Genomic DNA, 22,390 nt, shown 5'->3' with positions numbered 1-22,390 from the left:
TGAACAGGGAGTGGATATTATATGTATAATAATGAATGTGGAGTGTATATTACATGTATTAATATGTATAATAATAGACGTAGATTATATGCATAATAATGAATGTGGAGTGTAGTTCATATGTATATTAATTGATGCAGGGTGTAGATTATGTGTATAACAATGCATGGGGAGCATAGATCACACTATAATAATGAATGGTGAGTGTGGAGTATATGTATAATAACGAATGGGGAGTGCAGATGATGTGTATATCAGTGATAGGTGTAGTGTAGTTTATAAGTATAATAACGAATGGGGAGTGCAGATGATGTGTATATCAGTGATAGGTGTAGTGTAGTTTATAACTATAATAACGAATGGGGAGTGCAGATGATGTGTATATCAATGATAGGTGTAGTGTAGTTTATATGTATAATAACGAATGGGGAGTGCAGATGATGTGTATATCAGTGATAGATGTAGTGTAGTTTATAAGTATAATAACGAATGGGGAGTGCAGATGATGTGTATATCAGTGATAGGTGTAGTGTAGTTTATATGTATAATAACGAATGGGAACTGCAGATTATATGCATAGTAATGAATGGGGAATGTATATTATATGTATAATAATGAAAGCAAAGAAAGCAATGTTTTATTTAACGACGCACTCAACACATTTTATTTACAGTTATATGGTGTCAGACATATGGTTAAGGACCATACAGATATTGAGAGACGAAACCCGCTGTCGCCACTTCATGGACTACTCTTTTCGATTAGCAGCAAGGGATCTTTTATATGCACCATCCCACAGACAGGGTAGTACATACCACGACCTTTGATATACCAGTCATGGTGCATTGGCTGGAACGAGAAATAGCCCAATGGGCCCACCGATGGGGATCAATCCCAGACCGACTGTCCGTCGAGCGAGCGCTCTACCACTGAGCTACGTCCCGCCCCGTATAATAATGAATGCGTAATGTAGATTATATGTATGCTAGCGAATGGGGAGTGCAGATTATGTGTATAGTAACGACTGGGGAGTGCAGATTATGTGTATAGTAACGACTGGGGAGTGCAGATTATGTGTATAGTAACGACTGGGGAGTGCAGATTATGTGTATAGTAACGACTGGGGAGTGCAGATTATGTGTATAGTAACGACTGGGGAGTGCAGATTATGTGTATAGTAACAACTGGGGAGTGCAGATTATGTGTATAGTAACGACTGGGGAGTGCAGATTATGTGTATAGTAACGAATGGGGAGTGCAGATTATGTGTATAGTAACGAATGGGGAGTGCAGATTATGTGTATAGTAACGAATGGGGAGTACAGATTATATGTATAGTAATGAATGGGGAGTGTGGGCTATATATATAGTAATGAGTGGAGAGTGCAGATTATATGTATAGTAATGAATGGGGAGTGCAGATTATATGTATAGTAATTAATGGGGAGTGCAGATTATATGTATAGTAATGAATGGGGAGTGTGGGCTATATATATAGTAATGAGTGGAGAGTGCAGATTATATGTATAGTAATGAATGGGGAGTGCAGATTATATGTATAGTAATGAATGGGGAGTGCAGATTATATGTATAGTAATTAATGGGGAGTGCAGATTATATGTATAGTAATTAATGGGGAGTGTGGGCTATATATATATAGTAATGAGTGGAGAGTGCAGATTATATGTATAGTAATGAGTGGAGAGTGCAGATTATATGTATAGTAATGAATGGGGAGTGCAGATTATATGTATAGTAACGACTGGGGAGTGCAGATTATGTGTATAGTAACGACTGGGGAGTGCAGATTATGTGTATAGTAACGAATGGGGAGTGCAGATTATGTGTATAGTAACGAATGGGGAGTGCAGATTATGTGTATAGTAACGAATGGGGAGTACAGATTATATGTATAGTAATGAATGGGGAATGGGGCTATATATATAGTAATGAGGGAGAGTGCAGATTATATGTATAGTAATGAATGGGGAGTGCAGATTATATGTATAGTAATTAATGGGGAGTGCAGATTATATGTATAGTAATGAATGGGGAGTGTGGGCTATATATATAGTAATGAGTGGAGAGTGCAGATTATATGTATAGTAATGAATGGGGAGTGCAGATTATATGTATAGTAATGAATGGGGAGTGCAGATTATATGTATAGTAATTAATGGGGAGTGCAGATTATATGTATAGTAATTAATGGGGAGTGTGGGCTATATATATATAGTAATGAGTGGAGAGTGCAGATTATATGTATAGTAATGAGTGGAGAGTGCAGATTATATGTATAGTAATGAATGGGGAGTGCAGATTATATGTATAGTAATTAATGGGGAGTGCAGTTTATATGTATAGTAATGAATGGGAAGTGTGGGCTATATATATATAGTAATGAGTGGAAAGTGCAGATTATATGTATAGTAATGAATGGGGAGTGCAGATTATATGTATAGTAATGAATGGGGAGTGTAGGCTATATGTATAGTAATGAATGGGGAGTGCAGATTATATGTATAGTAATGAATGGGGAGTGCAGATTATATGTATAGTAATGAATGGGGAGTGTGGGCTATATATATAGTAATGAGTGGAGAGTGCAGATTATATGTATAGTAATGAATGGGGAGTGCAGATTATGTGTATAGTAATGAATGGGGAGTGCAGATTATGTGTATAGTAATGAATGGGGAGTGCAAATTATGTGTATAGTGATGAATGGGAGTGTAGGTTCTGTGTATAGTAATGCATTTTTAATATTCACAATCCCACAGACATGATGATAGCACATAGCATGGGCTTTGATTTACGTCGTGATGTACTTGCTAGAACGAGAAATAGCCGATAGGGGCCACCGACACGGGTCGATCCTAGACCCGACCTCGCATCAGGCGAGTACTTTACCAGTCCAAAATTGAATTATCTTTATTCGATCATCGGTTTTTTTTGTTAAGAATAATAATTTTCCATCTTCAGTGGAAAATCGTTTACAATGCCGTCTAAAATTTGCTTTTCTTCCTTTGTCTTTCATATCGTCCTTGTAACTTCCTTTATTTATTTTTGTATAGTTCTTTAAACAAGCAAATTCTGAGATCCATCCGGCCACCGCACATTATTTTTATTCTGCACATTTGCAAGGGTGAATCAAGGAAAGTTTTTGTCCCCTTTGGGTTCGTCCCTGATTCATATACCCAACACCCTCATCTAGGTCAGGTCAGGTCATAGGGCTTTATATGCACATTCAGAGCAAGCTGTTGTAGCGCACGCCTGTCATGGGTGCAAATGCTTGCGAAGCAAGCTCTTTCGTCCAAGACAGGAAAGAGGGGGATGGGGAGGCGGGCATCTTGCTTACGACTTAAGCACTGAAGGAGTGCAAAAGACCGGTTGTTGGTGGACCGAGGTAAGGCGGAAGAGGAGGTGGTAAAGTTTGAACATTTCTCACAAGGAGAATTAAGCCAAAAAGTTGAAGTAATTTATGTGCGTTATAGCCAAAAGAATTATGGTGATTTGAACGCAAATTTAGACGGTTCAGCCAAAAGTTAAAGGGTGTCGGATTTTTTATTTTAGCCTACACGTACCGACCTATACGAACCTAGGTTGTTGAGGTAGCCCTGAAAAGGGCTGTCAGGGTAGCGGTTTGGCATCGAAGTTTGAGAACGTGTCGAAGATGATGCCATACGACTGGAGGACGCTCAGGTAGTGGCTGTCGAAGACCCTGCGCAATGCCTTGTGGATAATCCGGTTGGGTGCTTTTCGGTGGATGAGCACTTGTTTGAATTGTCCGCTGTGAAGAGTGGTGACCATGTGGCGATAGTCACCGTGCTCTCCTTTCTTGAACCCGCGGATGTCGCATGTGCCCCTGTCCTTGTCGTATGGCAGTCCGAATGCTCCCCCCCCCCACCCCATGTGCCGTTTCTGTCATTCCTATCCTCCTCCTCCTCCTCTGTCTTCTCTTCCTCTGGGTCGGTTGTTGTGCGTGGCCTACGTAAACTAGTGTTACGTAGGCCCTCCCTCCCTTCTGTGACAGTTTGTATTCTGTCAGCACGCCCAAACTCTGGATCATCGACCCCAGCTGTGGGGGGAGATCGACAGAGCAGGGCGCGATTTCGAGCTGCTTAGCGGCAAAGGTCATTTTCGGCTGAGAGCTGGAGCGGGAATGACCCTCGTCTAGATTCACCACTGAGATTTATACCAGCTTTTACAAACATCAAAAGCACTCCAAAATATAATTTTGTGAGTGCTTAAAAAATTGTAATAGCCTACGTGTAATATAGTCTGAGGGAGTGCATATTAATCAGAGGGAGTGCTTATTATGCATATAATATAGACTGGGGGAGTGTATATTACATGTATAATATGGACTGGGGAGTGCTTATTCAACGTATAATGTTGACTGGGGAGTGCAAATCCAAGGGAGTGCAAATTATATGTGACAACGGTTTTCTTTTGTCCGACTCCTTATTAGAGTACGTGCTGGGCCATTAAATGTGTGCAGATGCATTGTTATTATTAGCCAATGCATCCTATGTACTGTTGCGGTAGTGTGTGTTATTTTGTATGTTAACCCTATTTTGTTGTTTAGGTTGTTCCTATTGTCCTAAGTCCTTACTCTAGGTGAAAAACAACATCTTTTCAGAGCCACCACCCCATCCCCCACCCCACCCGTCCTTGGATTACATGTAACTTCGAGGACGGGGGGTATCTAACCTAGCTATCTACTTTGAAGGATATACCCGTATAGTGATTGTGTGGTTTAAAAAGCCTAGCGCTTCACATAAATTAGTTTAGCAACCACTAATAACTGGTCTGTACAGCAAAAAAAGAAAAGTATGTTGGCAATTGTATGTCTATTCGTCTGTCTCACATTAACATTCACACATAAGATTTCCCTCCCCCTCCCAAGTATTCTCCATGGGTGATGGGACCACTGTATATTAATAATATACATGGCATGGCTATTGGTATTACTAAATGATGGAGACTATCTTGTTTCTTGTCTTGTTTTCGTATCTGTTTCTGGTAGACCTAAATGACTCACCTTAAGTTGCTGTAAGAAAGTATGAGTGTGGGGACAAGTGCGAAGATTATATACACAGTAACTGTCCTATCTGGTTAGGAGGCCTAAAACGTTGGTATTACTGGAAGAAGAAGAAATAGTGCATATAAACAATCATGTACAGTGCTAATGTACAATTGCTGTAGTACAATTTTTAACAAGCTAATTGATCGATTTTAATTGATCTTAGCTTGGTTGGTACCTCGGGGTGCCCCCCCCCCTCACCCCCCCCCCTCACCCCCACCCCCCTCCCTCCACCGTTGATCGTCCAGGTTGGAGTGCATAATCGAAGGTCGAGTGCAAAGGGTCGCTACACCGCACCAGAGGACGTAAGGTGGGGGATTACCGGCAGGCCTATTATGATTTACAGATTGCTTCCCCCCTATCCCCCATCGATGATCTTTTGATTTGGAGTGCATAATCGTAGGTCGAGTGCTTAGGGTCACTACTCCACCTCAGAGGAACACCAGCCGTCTTATCAGGTGTCTTATCAGTAATAAGATACGAGATATGCCAATCTACTGGTTGGTTGACATGGTATGTCGCTACGGGTGTGTTATCTATACCTACTTCTATTTCTATGTTACTAGCCTTTGTGGCAAAGGAATCGTTAAGATCACGGTTTGTTTTAAAGGCTAGCCCTGGTCTGGTAACTTTAGGTAGGAGGTCCTGTACTGGATGCTCCATATTGAGTGAATTACTTTTTAGGTGATATTTCAAATGTTGAAGGTTACGGCGATATTTTTGTAAGGCATAATGTTAAATTCAACTTCTAAACTTTGTCCGCTAGTGTTTGGTGGTACTTTAGCGATAAATCTTAAAGCTTGGTTTTGAATAACATTAAGCTTCTAGAGTAATTTCGGGGAGGAGCAACTGTAGGCTTGGGCTCCATAGTCTATCCTGGAGAGTAGGCATGCTTTGTAAACCATAAGCATTGCCTCTGTTTGCGCTCCCCAACTGGTTCCAGATATAGCTCTTAGCAAGTTTAAAGTTTTCTTTGAATCTTTGACTATGTTTAGAATATGCGCTTTAAATGTTAATTTAGAATCAAAGGTTACTCCTAAAAATTTGAATTCAGTTACTCTAGGTAGTGGTTTATCTCCTGTTTTGAGTTGACAGTCATCTTGTTTATTGATTTTATTGAATACCATATACCGGGTATACTGTTTTTAGTCTCTGAGAGTTTTATGCCCCAGTCTAGGGCCCATTTATTTAGCTTATCTAAATCTGATTGTAGTTTTTTTTTAAAGAAATGGTGTATTTTTGCCTGAACGCCAGATAGCGCAGTCATCGGCAAAGAGTGCAGTATTTAGTGGTGAAGTTTGTCCCGGTTTTTCATTAGCATTAAGTGCTTTAGTAATGTCATTTATAAAAAATTTAAATAAGGTTGGTGAGAGGACCGAACCTTGTGGAATACCATTAAGAATATCAGTTTTATCTGAATAATGACCATTAACTCTAATTGAAATAGACCTGTTATATTATTGTATGAAATTATTAATAAAATTAAACATTTTACCTTTAATTCCATTATCCTGAAGTTTATTTAGTAGACCCTGGCGCCATACCATGTCAAAAGCCTATGTTGATAAAAATAGCAACTAATTTATTAGATTTTCTGAACGCATTGTTTATTGAGTTTTGTAACCTAACTACTTGATCTATGGTTGAATGCTTGGCTCTAAAACCGCTTTGAATGCTAGTTATGAGATTATTTTTAATTAGAAAGTGATTAAGTCGTTTATTTAATGGTTTCTAAGGTGTTACACATGTAAGTGTTATCGGTCTGTAACTACCCGGAAGAGAGTGGTCTTTGCCTGCTTTGGGTACACTAAAGCATTTGGCATGTTTCCAAGCCACTGGCATTTGATCCTCCCTCCAGATCCTGTTAAAGAGAGATAACTCTACCTCGAGGGTCACATCGGGCATGTGTTTGAGTAATGTATAACTATTTTTATCTGGCCCGGTGTCTATTTTTAGTTCTAACAGTGTTAATGGTTGATTATATTCTAGGTTGTCATTACCTGTCTGTATAGTGGCGGTAGTAAAGTTAGTTGGTAATGAATTAGATTTTTTGAATTTATCAAAGAACTTTTAGGAAAGTTTTCGTTATTGCTGTTTTTGCTAAAGGTTTTACTGAGAAGGTCGGCCTTTTGTTTATTAGTGGTTGGCTGTCTTATGTTTTTGAAGGACTGTGGAGATCGCGCGTTGTCCTTGTATAGCTTTAACTTTTTCCACGTCTCTAATGGATGTCCTATTGTTAATTTCTCCGCAGAATTTATACCAGCTGGCCTGTTTAGCGCTAAGTACCGTATTAGTTTACTGACTTTGTTTTTAGCTATTTTATATTTAGTGTGACATTGTTGTTACCGCATTTATTTTTAATTTCGTCCGTCCACCAGTTTTTATTATTATAAGATTTAGTTTTAGGTATATTTTTTTCGGCAATTTCAATTATTTTATTAGTTAGTTCCGTAGTGGCGTCATCAATGTTTAGGTTATCTTTTAACTTGATGTTTTTTACAGTCGCCGGTGAAGCCAAAGCCAGCCCAGTTGGCTTTGTTAAATTTAAATTTTGGTAGAAAAATTTCTACTTCTGAAAAATTGTTGTTACATTTATAGCTGGTTAAGATGGGAAAGTGGTCACTATATTAAGAGCTTCCATCGTTTCCCACTGAGAGTTAGCTCCTATGTTAATGGTTGTAATTGTTAAATCTATTGCAGAAGCAGTATGGTAATTATTCGAAATATGTGTGATACTGCCGTCATTAAGGCAGACTAAGTTATTGTTATTAATAAATGATTCTAATTAATTTTTAATATCTCTCCCTGTGTGTCCGAGTAAGAGGATCCCCACAATGTATGACAGTTAAAATAACCTACCAGTATTGTATTGCTATTTTTTATTAATTAATTTATTGTAGTCCTCTATCCTTAGTTTACTGTGAGCGGCTCCTGGTGGGCTGTAAACATTGATGACGTCAATTGGCATTTTATCATTTTGTATAGTGATTTCTAAGTTATTATTGGCTGTTTGATATTTAATTTATAAATGAGGTATTGTGTTTTTAACTAGTGTGGCTAGTCCACCTCTAGTGCTATTTTCTCTATTGTTATAGTAACTAGTATAGCCTGGTATTTTAAAAGTTTTAATTTGTTTAGGTTGTTTAGTTTTTACGCCAGTATACCTAGCCAAGTTTTTTGAATGCATATATCTGGCTTGATGTTACAGGTGCTAATTAGTTGAATGAGTTCAGCACCGTGTCCCACATCTTCATAAATCAAGGCTAATATTCGTTCCTTGTATTCAGCCTTGATTTATGAAGATGCGTGTCCCATTGAATGGAGGCCTTTAGTGTTCCTTTACAGACTCACTTTCGTGTCTTCAAGCTTTACGAAATATGAAGCTGGACCATCCCTTAATTGGGATGGTGATACGAAAGTGTATATTTTTATCTATTGCGAATAAAGATGTTGTATTTTGTTGGGTGCCCAGCCATGTTGGTATTAGGGGTAATGAAAAGGCAGATTCTGCTGCCAACACTGCTTTGGATTTGCCTCATGCCAGGGTTGGTGTACCGTATACTGATTTTAAATATAGTATTAACAAATTTATCTTTTCGACTTGGCAACATGATTGGGACGGTGCGGTTGCGAACAAGCTTCATGCCATCAAGCCAGTCTTGGGAGAGTGGCAGTCCTTGTATAGACAGTGCAGGAAGGATGAAGTAGTCTTGTGTCGTGCCCACATCGGTCATACTTACTTGACCTATTCATTTACTATCTTAAAGACAGAGCCTCCATCTCAGTGTGAGCACTGTCGGTGTACTCTGACTGTGCGCCACATTTTGGTGGAGTGTACTCGGCTCAAGGAAACTAGAACATATATATTTGGACAGTGATCTGTGATGGAATCCTTCCAGAAATTATTTTACAATGTTTACGTGACACTGAGTTTTATTGTAAATTTTAATTATATTTATCTGTGATATTTGTATTTTTACACAGTCCTCTACTGTGTTTTTATTTAACTGTTGAATATTTATATTGATGTTGATCATCACATTGGTTTGCATTTACCATAGTTTGAACCTGCCTCGGTGGCGTCGTGGAAGGTCATCGGTCTACAGGCTGGTAGGTACTGGGTTCGGATCCCAGTCGAGGCATGGGATTTTTAATCCAGATACCGACTCCAAACCCTGAGTGAGTGCTCCGCAAGGCACAATGGGTAGGTGTAAACCACTTGCACCGACCAGTGATCCATAACTGGTTCAACAAAGGCTATGGTTTGTGCTATTCTGTCTGTGGGAAGCGCAAATAAAAGATCCCTTGCTGTCTGTCGTAAAAAGAGTAGCCTATGTGGCAACAGTGGGTTTCCTCTAAAACACAGTGTCAGAATGACCATATGTTTGACGTCCAATAGCCGATGATAAAATAAAAAATCAATGTGCTCCAGTGGCGTCGTTAAATAAAACAAACTTTACTTTTTACCATAGTTTGACACCCAATAGCTGATGTATTTTTCGTGCTGGAGTGTCATTAAACATTCATTCATTCATTCCTTTAGCGTTCCATTGGAGAACGCTAAGGCCCTTATTTCCTGTGTTTATTGTATTAGTAGGGGCGTATGGAGACGCATCTCTCATGACACTGGCCCGCAGTTAATTTAGATTCTATCATTTTTAATTTTAGTTTTTAAATTTTTAAGTTGAATTTGATGGTGGCTATTTCCTTTACTACTAGCTCTAACATAGATTTGAGTTGGTTGACATCTGTTGGTGGATTACTCTTTAGTTTGTCTGTGAATGAGCAGTTAGCTGTGACAGTTGCCGTTGAGTTTATTTTTGTTGGTTTTTGAACTGATGTTTTCTTGATTTGGTCCCTAGTTTGGTTTAATTTACGTAGCGCCTTCTGGTAGTGATGACACTTGGTGTCATGGGCCATGTGGCGACTAAGGCAGTTGGGGCACTGCACTGATCTGGTGCATGGCGAGTTTCTAGAGATGCGCTCATGCTTTTGCCCACATCGATAGCAAGTGGGCAATTCTTTGTGATGACGGCACTTAACCACGCCATGTCCCCATTGTTGACAATGGTGACCGTTGCTTGGTTTAATTTCGTATGGGGTGAGTTGGAATTTCCGCCCCTGTACAAAAATGTGGTGCTGATCATTGTGAAGGGTGCTTGGTACACATGCATGTTACAGGCCTATTATAACCAATCAGATTGCAGCTTTGTTGTGGGTCAGTTAATAGTAGCCCTATGTCCCTCTATCTCTAGGGGCCTAAGCATGATGCCCTGCAGCTACATGCACAGTAACCCGTCCTATGTGGGTCGATGTACATATGTATAGCTTAATTACCCTAATTACTCTCTCTCCCTCTATCTCTAGGGGCCTAATTTAGCATGATGCCCTGCAGCTACATGCACAGTAACCTGTCCTATGTGGGTCGATGTACATAGGTATAGCTTAATTACCCTAATTACTCTCTCTCCCTCTATCTCTAGGGGCCTAAGCATGATGCCCTGCAGCTACATGCACAGTAACCCGTCCTATGTGGGTCGATGTACATATGTATAGCTTAATTACCCTAATTACTCTCTCTCCCTCTATTTCTAGGGGCCTAATTTAGCATGATGCCCTGCAGCTACATGCACAGTAACCTGTCCTATGTGGGTCGATGTACATAGGTATAGCCTAATTACTCTAATTACTCTCTCTCCCTCTATCTCTAGGGGCCTAATTTAGAATGATGCCCTGCAGCTACATGCACAGTAACCTGTCCTATGTGGGTCGATGTACATATGTATAGCTTAATTACCCTAATTACTCTCTCTCCCTCTATCTCTAGGGGCCTAATTTAGCATGATGCCCTGCAGCTACATGCACAGTAACCTGTCCTATGTGGGTCGATGTACATAGGTATAGCCTAATTACTCTAATTACTCTCTCTCCCTCTATCTCTAGGGGCCTAATTTAGAATGATGCCCTGCAGCTACATGCACAGTAACCCGTCCTATGTGGGTCGATGTACATATGTATAGCTTAATTACCCTAATTACTCTCTCTCCCTCTATCTCTAGGGGCCTAATTTAGCATGATGCCCTGCAGCTACATGCACAGTAACCCGTCCTATGTGGGTCGATGTACATATGTATAGCCTAATTACTCTAATTACTCTCTCTCCCTCTATCTCTAGGGGCTTAATTTAGCATGATGCCCTGCAGCTACATGCACAGTAACCCGTCCTATGTGTACATATGTATAGCTTAATTACCCTAATTACTCTCTCTCTCTCCCGCTATCTCTTTCCCCATCCTTTCATCCCAGTCCCTCTTTCTTTGTACTGAGGCATTGTTAAACAAAGTATTTAATATTTCTTTCCTTTTCCTGTAAATGACTATCAGGATCCATATATGGTATAATGATGGAAGGTCTATAAAACAGAACATTCAAGAATTCTTGCACCTTCTGCAGGGGTGGGACGTAGCCCAGTGGTGAAGCCCTCACCTTATGCACAGTCAATCTGAGATCGATCCCTGTCAGAGGCCAATTGGGTTATTTCTTGTTCTAGCAAGTGCACAACGACTGGTATATAAAAGGCCGTGATATGTGGGATGGTGCATATAAAAGATCCCTTGCTACTAATAGAAATATGTAGCGTGTTTCCTCTCTGACTATATATGTCAAAATTACCATTGTTTGACATCCAGTAGCCTACTATTTATAAATCAATGTGCTCTAGTGGTGTTGTTAAACAAAACAAACTTTAATAGAAAGCTTTGCACATTTAAGGTGATTGACATCACTGTAATACAGGGGTTGAAATACTACCATCCCGACCAATTTTACAGTTATATTCGTCTAAGGGGTTGAAATACTGCCGTCACGACCAATTTTACAGTTATATTCATCAGGGGTTGAATACTGCTGTCATAGCCAATTTTACAGTTATATTCATCTCGGGTTGAAATACTGCCATCCCGACCAATTTTACAGTTGTATTCATTTCAGGGGCTGAAATCTGCCGTCCCGACCAATTTTACCGTTATATTCATCTCGGGTTGAAATACTACCGTCCCGACCAAGTTTACAGTCATATTCATCTCAGGGGTTGAAATACTGCTGTCCCAACCAATTGTACAGTTATATTCATCTTAGGGGTTGAAATACTGCTGTTCCGACCAATTTTACAGTTATATTCATTTCAGGGGTTGAAATACTGCCGTCTCGACGAATGTTACAGTTATATTCATCTCAGGGGTTGAAATACTGCCATTCCAACCAGTTTTACAGTTATATTCATCTCGGGTTGAAATACTGCCGTCCCGACCAATTTTACCGTTATATTCATCTCGGGTTGAAATACTACCGTCCCGACCAAGTTTACAGTCATATTCATCTCAGGGGTTGAAATACTGCTGTCCAGACCAATTGTACAGTTATATTTAGGGGTTGAAATACTGCTGTCCCGACCAATTTTACAGTTATATTCATCTCAGGGGTTGAAATACTGCCATCCCGACCAAGTTTACAGTTATATTCATCTCAGGGGTTGAAATACTGCCATCCCGACCAAATTTACAGTTATATTCATCTCAGGGGTTGAAATACTGCCATTCCAACCAGTTTTACAGTTATATTCATCTCATGGGTTGAAATACTGCCATCCCGACCAAGTTTACAGTTATATTCATCTCAGGGGTTGAAATACTGCCATTTCGACCAAGTTTACAGTTATATTCATCTCAGGGGTTGAAATACTGCCATTCCAACCAGTTTTACAGTTATATTCATCCCGGGTTGAAATACTGCCGTCCCGACCAATTTTACTGTTATATTCATCTCAGGGGTTGAAATACTGCCATCCCGACTAATTTTACAGTTATATTCATCTCAGGGGTTGAAATACTGCCATTCCGACCAATTTTACAGTTATATTCATCTCAGGGGTTGAAATACTGCCATCCCGACCAATTTTACAGTTATATTCATCTCAGGGGTTGAAATACTGCTGTCCCGACCAAGTTTACAGTTATATTCATCTCAGGGGTTGAAATACTGCTGTCCCAACCAAGATTTGCCAGACAACATCACCACAGGCAGGGAGATCGTTTTGCCTGTCATCCCCATCAGACCGAAAATTCTTTTGCGTTTATACTTTATGATTATGTTTTATGATCATGTTTTATGATCATGTTTGGTCCGACAGGTTTTGATTTGGCCCGGTAGAATTTGTAGCTTACAGAACCAAATGTCCGGCAGGAATTTCAGCCCATTACGAACCCCGTGATCTATTATACCAGTGCCATTATGGTTAGGGAAAATGGTATTTCATGCAAAACATCTCATCCTTACCAGTTGATCGATGTCTTTGTTTTGGGGTTCTTTTTCCATTGATGTGTTTTTTAAAGATCATCATTTGTGCTATTCTGTCAGGAAATATTCATATTCATGATTGCTCATTATTACTCAGACATGCAAGCACCATTAAACATGCAGACACTTTTCACACCCACGTTTTGGCTTTGCATACAATAAATATAACATAACGTTTAGGATCTTTATTTTTAATTTTTTCCCCTGAACCCCTCTACAAATATTGTTTCCTTTGAGAGCTCACTTGCCCTTTTTAGCATTTTGTGACGCACACACAATCCCGCCTTTATAAAATCCTGGATCCTAACTTCTAATATAGTAATAATTAGTATAAATTTTCAATGTTCTGACAATACTACATTTACATTTTTAACAGGTACTAATCCACAAGATGGTTATGGGGCTCCACCGGGCCAATATGGGGTTCAAGCAGGCCAATACGGAACTCCACCGGGCCAATATGGGACTCCTCCAGGCGAATATGGGGCTCCTCCGGGAGAACATAGGGCTCCTCCAGTGGTTGAGAGACAGCAGTGTTTGGAGGATCAATTTATAAGTTAGTATTACAGTGTTAAAATATGTCACAAAGCTTACACAGAAATTATTATTTTACTTCAAATTTGTTTGGTTAACTATAGAGTTACTACGTACACTATCTAAAGAACTATTGTAGTCAGAGATGGAAATATTTCAGACTTTTGCCAGAATTCTGAATTTTGGCTTCTTTGTGTCTGTCTGTCTCTCTCTCTCTCTCTCTCTCTCTCTCTCTCTCTCTCTCTCTCTCTCTCTGTCTCTGTAGGTCTCTCTGTCTCTGTATGTATGTCTGTCTGTCTGTCTGTCTCTCTCTCTCTCTCTCTCTCTCTCTCTCTCTCTCTCTCTCTCTCTCTCTCTCTCTCTTTCTCTCTCTCGCTCTCTCGCTCTCTCTCTCTCTCTGTCTAGCTTATTTGTTTTTTCTAAAAAGCACAACTTTGAAGATAACCACTTATGGTTGTCAGTCTTTGCTTCATCGGTTGGAATAGCAATAGCAGCAAACAGTCTCTATAATCAATGTTCTCTGGTGGTGTCATTAAAAAAAAAACTTTAACTAATCATACATTCCTTTCTTTTGCACACCAGTGCAACTAACGCCTGGACAACCTGTCCAGTGGATGAATCGTCCTCAGCCGATTCCCGGTTGTCCGCCAGGCTTGGAGTATCTTGCACAGCTTGACCAGCTGCTCATTAAACAACAGCTGGAAATTCTCGAAAGTAGGTGCATTTTAATTTTTGTTTTAGTAAAGACCAAACAAAAAAAGAAACTTGATTCTTGTCTTTGAAATTTTCAAGCCTGTAGAATCCCAGGTACCACTAAACAACAACTTTAATCGAGGGGCGGAGCAGGACATAACCTGGTGGTAAAGTGTTTGCTTGATGTGTGGTCGATCTAGGATCGATCCCAATCAGCAGGCCCATTGGGCTATTTTTCATTCCAGGCAGTGCACCACGACTATATCAATATATGTGCTATCCTGTCTGTGGGATGGTGCATATAACAGATCCCTTGCTACTAATGGAAAAATGTAGTGGGTTTCCTCTCTAAGACTAAATGTCAAAATAACTAAATGTTTGACATCCAACCCAAACAAAAATTGCAAGCTTAATAAATAGCTGGTAACAACCTTGCAGCAAGGTAGTAACTACCGCGTTTCGAGCTAGTATTTGGAACCTTTTTACAACCTTGCCGCAAGCTTGCGACGAGCTTTTTGCAACCTTGTGACGAGCTTCCTGCAAGCTTATTCAGTTTAAGCTAGTATTTGGAACCTTTTTACAACCTTGCCGCAAGCTTGCGACGAGCTTCCCGCAAGCTTATTCAGTTTAAGCTAGTATTTGGAACCTTTTTACAACCTTGCTGCAAGCTTGCGACGAGCTTCCCGCAAGCTTGCAACAAGCTTCCTGCAAGCTTGCGACGATCTACCTACAAGCTTGCATCAGTGGCAGCCATCTTGCATCTTGTATAATTCTTTAAAAAACACAACAATGGTTTTAAAGTGAAAAACATGAACAGTTAAAACAAAAAAATAGGTGCTACATGTTGTCAGATACTTAGGCTACAAAATTAGTTTACCTGTCTGATAGACATGTTCCATTTATGTGGGATAGTCTTGACTAAACTAATATGCTAAAAAGCTCCTGGTCCTATATTCTTCTTCTTCCTCTTGTTTTAGGTTATATTCCTCCACTATCTGGAGATCCACACTGTGGTGTAAAGTGATTTGTTTGTTTCTTCTTGTTTTCTTTTTTCTCCTGTTCCACCAAGCAGGATTCAACCAAACTTGGTCCAAATGATCCTCTTATAGACCTGACCAAGTGTTGTTATTTTTCAGGCCAATAAAAAGTCCAAGATGGCCGCCCTTGTCTCTGAATAACTGAGACATTTTTAACTTTTACTCAAGTTCCACCATGCAAATTTAAACCATATGTATTCCTAATGATCCTCTCATGGCCCTGACCAAGTTTGTTATTTTTTCGGGCAGATTTAAAATCAAGATCGCTGCCCTGGCCTCTGATTGACAGAGACATTTTTTTTGCTTCTTTTCAAGGTCCACCAGGCAGGTTTCAATCAAACTTAGTCCAAATGATTCTCTCATGACTTACTAAGTGTTGTTATTTTTGTGGCTGATTCAAAATCCAAGATGGCCACCCTGGCCTCTGATTGGCTCAGACATTTTCAACATCTTCTCAAATTCCACCAGGCTAATTTCAACCAAACATGGCCCATGTCATCCTCTCATGGCCATGCATATATTATTATTTTTGGGGCCAATTGAAAATCCAATTATTACAAGATGATTCTGTTTTAACCTTATTGTATTATCATTCGTATGTATTAATATTAATTTTGTTTTAATTATTATTGTAAATACTATCTAAATATGTAACATGTATGTTTGGTTGTTTAGCCACTGTTCCCACTGAATTTGATAAATCATATGAGAAGTTATGAATTAAAAAGAAAATAACCATGAAAATGATTTGGACTTAGCTTTTTCTCCACAAGTGTATACACCTAGCCGCAAGCATGCATTTTTGTTTGGGAATAGCCAATGATTAATAAATAAATGTGCTCTAGTGGTGTTGTTAAACCAAACAAACTTTAACTTTTAATTGAGGGGCATGCTATGCATGGTTATATTGCATAATAAAGAGTTAAGATAAGACACTTTGAGGGGTTTTATTAATCCTCTGTTGGTTAAACCCGATGGGACTATAAGTTTCATCTCCGTTCTTCTGTGTCAGTGTTTTCTCATTCCAGCCAGTGCTCCACAACTGGTGTAACAAAGGCTGTGGTATGTACTATCCTGTCTGTGGAATGGTGAATATAAAAGATCCCTTGCTGCTAATCGAAAAGAGTTGACAACAGCAGGTTTCCTCTCTCTATATATGTGTGGTCCTTAACCATATGTCCAACACCATTATAACGTAAATAAAATGTGTTGAGTGTGTCATTAAATAAAACATTTCCTTCCTTCCATCTTTCTGTCTATCTGTTTGTTGTCTGTTCCACATAGTTTTCCAAACTGTTTTTCACAATGCTTGTATGTTTGTGATTGGTGAGACATTGAATTATGTGGCATTTGGTTGAGTTTTTTTTAGTTCTTACAGGATTGGAAACTCCTAACAAATACAAAATTGTCAACAATATGGGTCAGCAGGTGTATTTTGCAGCTCAAGGTAAGTGAAATACATTCATTCATTTCAACTTATTTCCGTGGTTATATCCAATTAAGGTTCAAGCACGCTGTCCTGGGCACACACCTCAGCTATCTGGGCTGCCTGCCCAGGACAGTGGGTTAGTTGTTAGTTGGTTAGTAAGAGAGAAGAGGGTGTAGTGGCATTACACCTACTCACTGAGCCCTTAAGAACTCGCTCTGGGTTGGAGCCGGTACCAGGCTGTAAACCCTGTACCTACCAGCCTGTAGTCCGATGGCTTAACCACTGCGCCACCGAGGCCGGTGAAATACACAACAGGTGCAATAGAGTATAATACATCTAACGAGTGGCTATTAGATACTACAGTGAAACCCCTTTAAACCGGACACCTTTAGTACCAAGTAAAAAGTCTAGTTTTAAGTGGTATCCGGTTTAAAGAGGTTTTCATCTGTACAGATATTTAAAAAGGGACCATGAAAAACATCTGGTTTTGAGGTGATTCCGGTTTATGGAGGGTCTGGTTTTAAGAGGTTTCATTGTATTAATTTTACAAGTTGCTTAAACAAAAAAAAAGCAGATCAAAAGAGCGAAAGTTTGTAAACAATCTGTTGTAAGATAAATGGTACTCAACAGACACAAAAGTTGTATTCAATTTCTTACATACATGGTATCTTTAAAAACCAGGTTTAAAATAAATTTATAATTTCTTTTTCAACAAATATTTACGGCACTCATGCTTACAGTAAGTCACAGACAAGTCAATTTCAGGTTAACTTGTATGTCACATCTAGTGATCTATTTCTACCGTGCTTTTCCACTGGGTGGTATAATATATGGCATTGGTGACCTGGTTATCACCTAGGTGTAGCCAGGCGTATGCCTGTGAAATGTTATCGCACATATGGCTGTTGACAAGTGTGTCTTATTAAAAATAACAAATCATGTTCTCACCAACTGGTGTGTAAGAAATTTTGTTTTTTAAGAAGGGATTAATGCATATCGAGATTCAGAGGATGTACAGGTTGATATACCATTTTATCATTTCACGGAATTGAGTGTTTGTAATCAAGTAAACTTGTTCTAATTACAAACTAGCTATAACCCTAATTTGCATTTTCTTTTTTAATTGTAGTATGTATTTTGAATGACAGAAGTTAAGCAGTATTCAAGCAGATTGTTGATTTTTAAAATCATTTAGCATTATCTCATTTATTATTTCAGAGGCTGTTGTGTACAAGTGCTGTAATGATGTCCAGATATACAGATATATAGATATTACTGATAACTTTGGACAGGTGTGTTTTATATTTATATTATATATATATATATATATATATATCCCATTGGTCCAGCCTAGCAACGGGAGTTTGTTCATTTCCCGATGAATGTAAAAATTACGTTGTCAGGGAACGTCATACTTGATGACGTCATTTTGTAATGGTAATTTGTCTTACTGAGCGTTATTGTTCTAACCAACAAAAAGTTTCAAAATAAAATATAAACTTTTAATGTTATTATTAGTAAGTATGTTTCAAATTTAATTATAACTATTGTCTGTTATTTCTTTTACGTTCATCTGGGTATGAACAAAAAAAATCATCCGCAAAGTTATGTGAGCTAGAACAGCTTTGCTGATTCATAGTTTACGGATGATTTTGTTTGTTCATACCCAGATGAACGTAAAAGAAACAAACAAAATCAAATATACACTGAACAAAATAAGAAACTTCCGCTAACTTTGCTTGAACATAACTTGATGAAAACAAACTGGGGGAATAATTGTTATATATGCATTTAAAGAGTGTTCCATGATGCATCGTTTGGTGCAAAAATCATGGCCATAGGTTAACAGAAACTGGGAGAAATTTTGACCAAGTGTGGTAGGGGTTAAAAAAAAAAAAATTAATAACGGGTATGACCACCTCTTGAATTGACCACTGCAGTGCATCGCAGGCGCATAGAATTGACTAAAATGTTGATTTCTGCCTGTGGAATATTGTTCCATTTCTGAATGAGCGCTTGACGAAGTTCGTTGACGTTAGCGGGTGGGTTGGGACGATGCCTCAATCGTCTGTCCAGACTATCCCAGACATGCTTGATGGGGTTGAGATCAGGACTTTTAGCGGGCCAGTCATCAGAAATCAATGTTATTTGTCCTAAAGCCCAGGTGTGTTAGCAACAGTAGCAGTGGCAGTTTGGAATCGATTGCGCAAATGCGTGTTCATGATATAGCGGTCTTGACCACGCGTTGTAACACGCGGACGTCCACAACGTGGCAAGTCGTTGGTGCTTCCTGTCATTCGAAATCTTACGCGAAGATTTTGTATCGCTCGACTACAACTCCCAACATGCCTTGCCACGTCTTCTGTCGACATGGCAGCATCAAGCATGCCAATCGCCCGTTCGCGTAAATTATTGGGTATTCTTGGCATACTAAAAATGCTACAATTTAAAAAACATTTTTTTTTTTTACAAATTTTGAAGTGTTTTCGTTCACTTGACAACAATGTCAGTAAGACAAGTAAAACAAATTGACCGAATACTACACGGGACATGTCGAACCATGCATGCACGTACAAATTGAATTTCACGTTGTCGACGATTAACAGTGCAAAAATAATCGATAAAATTCATGAATACTGATAATACAGCTCAAGGCTAATACTACCTATTTAATTTTATTACACAATGAATTCTTTAACACAACAAATACTATATGTACAAATCGGAAGTTTCTTTTTTTGTTCAGTATATATATATATACACACACATACATACATACATATATATATATAAACACACACACACACACACACACATATATATATATATATATATATATATATATAGACACACACACACACACACACACACACAATGTGGTGGGGCATATTCCTCCTTGCCCTCCGCTTCCTCATTGCAGCCAGTGCTTCCTAACTGGTGTAACAATTAAATTCTTTGATAAATTCTCCATAATATATGTTACTCCTCCCATTGAAGGGGTGGGGAGATTTAGACCAGTTGGTTAGAGTCCTCTCCTGAGGTGCGATGGGTTGCAGGATCTACCACCTTCTATGGACTTTGGGTTTTTTTCTCCATCCCAACTAAAAGAAAGTTTGTTTTGTTTAACAACACCACTAGAGCACACTGATTTATTAATCATCAGGTACTGGATGTGAAACATTTGGTAATTTTGACGTATAGTCAGAGAGGAAACACCCTACATTTTTTTATTAGTAGCAAGGGATCTTTTATATGCACCATCTCACAGACAGGACAGCACATACCATGGTCTTTGATATACCCGTCAAAGTGCACTGGCTAAAATTAGTAATAACCCAATGGGCTCACTGACGGGGATCGATCCTGGACCAACCGTGCATCAGGCCAGCGCTTTACCACTGGGTTACCTCCCATCACACATCGCAACTAATACCCCACAACTGACACATTGAAGACCATGGTATGTACTGTCCTGACTGTTGGAAAGTGCAAATGAAAGATCCCTTTCTGCTTTATTTGTTGGCATAGCTGATGTGGTGGCATTGGGTTTCTTATCTTTCTTTCTCTTGACCAACTGTCAAAATAAACATGTGTTAGAACATTTATTAATTAAAATATGTTTTTATTTAATTTTAAAATTAAATTTATTTTACTTAATATTTATTTTATGAACTAGATTAATCGTGAATGTTACATCACAAATTATTTCTTTATTCACCGAATCAGTTTATTGTAGGTTTTTTTTTTTTTTTTTTTGTTGTTCTTGTTCTTGTTGTTGTTGTTTTTGTTGTTGTTGTTGTTGTGTTGTTGTGTTGTTTTGTTCTTGTTGTTGTTGTTTTGTTGTTGTTATTGTTGTTGGGGTTGGGTTTTTTTTTTGGGGGGGGGGTCGTAGGTTATCCGTGTACATATTGCGAGAGTTCAAGTGTTGCGTTGTTTTAATTATTTATCATGTGTGTTTCAGAGGCGATTTGTTTACATATTGAGAGAGTTCACAAGTGTTGCATTGTTTTAATTATTTAGGAGGTGATCCGTGTACATATGAATTTCAAATGCTGTGGGAATTTACCTTGTTGTGCTGGGGTTGACTGCTGTGCTAACTTCGTGACCGTCGAGTCACCTGTTGGAAGCCCAATTGGATATATCAAACAGTTGTAAGATTGTCTAGGTCTCACTACACAGATGTCATCTGCCATTGAAACCCATGTTAAATTACCCAACTTCAAATGAAGATTGCCAATAGAACGGATTCTCGTTGGCACTAAACGTTGTACACCATTGCGAACATACATAATATTATATAAGCATTTATTTTCACTCCAAAATTGAGAACATTTCTGTCTCAGTTTCTTGCTACATGACCGCATCTGGCTGTAGTACTGGGACGGGATTTAGCTCAGTCCGTTGAGCCCTCGCTTGAGGTGCTTGTGTCGCAGGATCGAACCACCTCAGTGGATCCGTTCAAATAATTGTTTTTTTTCTCATTCCAACCAGTGCACCACAACTGGATAAAGCCTGTGGTATGTGCTTTCCTGTCTGTGGGAAAGTGCATGTAAAAGATCCCTTGCTGCATTAAGAAAATGTTGCGGGTTTCCTCTATTTACTACGAGTCAGAATGACCAAAATGTTTGATATCCAATAGCCGATGATTAATAATCAATGTGCTCTAGAGGTGTCGTTAAACAAAACAAACTGGCAGTAGTACCGGTCCGAACAGGTGGTTCATTAACCAATTCACTCTGGCTGTCTCTTGCGCTATATACCCATGTCCCAAAAGGTCAATGCACAATATTACAAAATAACATAGGCAAAATACAGCCAGAAGGCTTACCATTAAACACACATATTGTTTTAATTCTTCACCATTTCCTGGAAGTGAAAATGTGAACCATAACATGTGTCACAATTAGGAACTATATAGTGGACCGTCATCAGTGAACTCTCACCCGGAAGTAATCTGTGTAGTGAGACCCTACATGCTAGTTAGGTCCTAACAATATGTGTATTGCATATTAAAACAAAGATGTATGTATTATCTATTTAGATATAATTTGTGTATTACATATTAAAACTATAAGGCTTGTGTATTGCATATTAAAACAAAGATGTATGTATTATCTATTTAGATATAACTTGTGTATTACATATTAAAACTATAAGGCTTGTGTATTACATATTAAAACAAAGATGTATGTATTATCTATTTAGATATAACTTGTGTATTACATATTAAAACTATAAGGCTTGTGTATTACATAT

General features: G+C 38.8%; 1 protein-coding gene across 1 annotated transcript in view; it reads left to right on the top strand.

Annotated features, from left to right (window-relative positions):
• LOC121389751 (phospholipid scramblase 1-like) overlaps nt 1-22,390 on the top strand; it is a 36,563-nt gene that overhangs the window by 4,472 nt on the left and 9,701 nt on the right. Inside the window, exons 2-5 of the mRNA XM_041521399.1 lie at nt 13,818-13,997; nt 14,558-14,689; nt 17,075-17,152; nt 18,353-18,426. Of these exons, the coding sequence (XP_041377333.1) occupies nt 13,818-13,997; nt 14,558-14,689; nt 17,075-17,152; nt 18,353-18,426 (464 nt within the window). The remainder of the gene's footprint in view (nt 1-13,817; nt 13,998-14,557; nt 14,690-17,074; nt 17,153-18,352; nt 18,427-22,390) is intronic.

The sequence above is a fragment of the Gigantopelta aegis genome, chromosome 15 (assembly GCF_016097555.1).
Source record: "Gigantopelta aegis isolate Gae_Host chromosome 15, Gae_host_genome, whole genome shotgun sequence".
NCBI lineage: Eukaryota > Metazoa > Mollusca > Gastropoda > Neomphalida > Peltospiridae > Gigantopelta > Gigantopelta aegis.
Note: the sequence above shows the minus strand (reverse complement) of the source record. Positions and strands in the feature narration are given on the sequence as shown.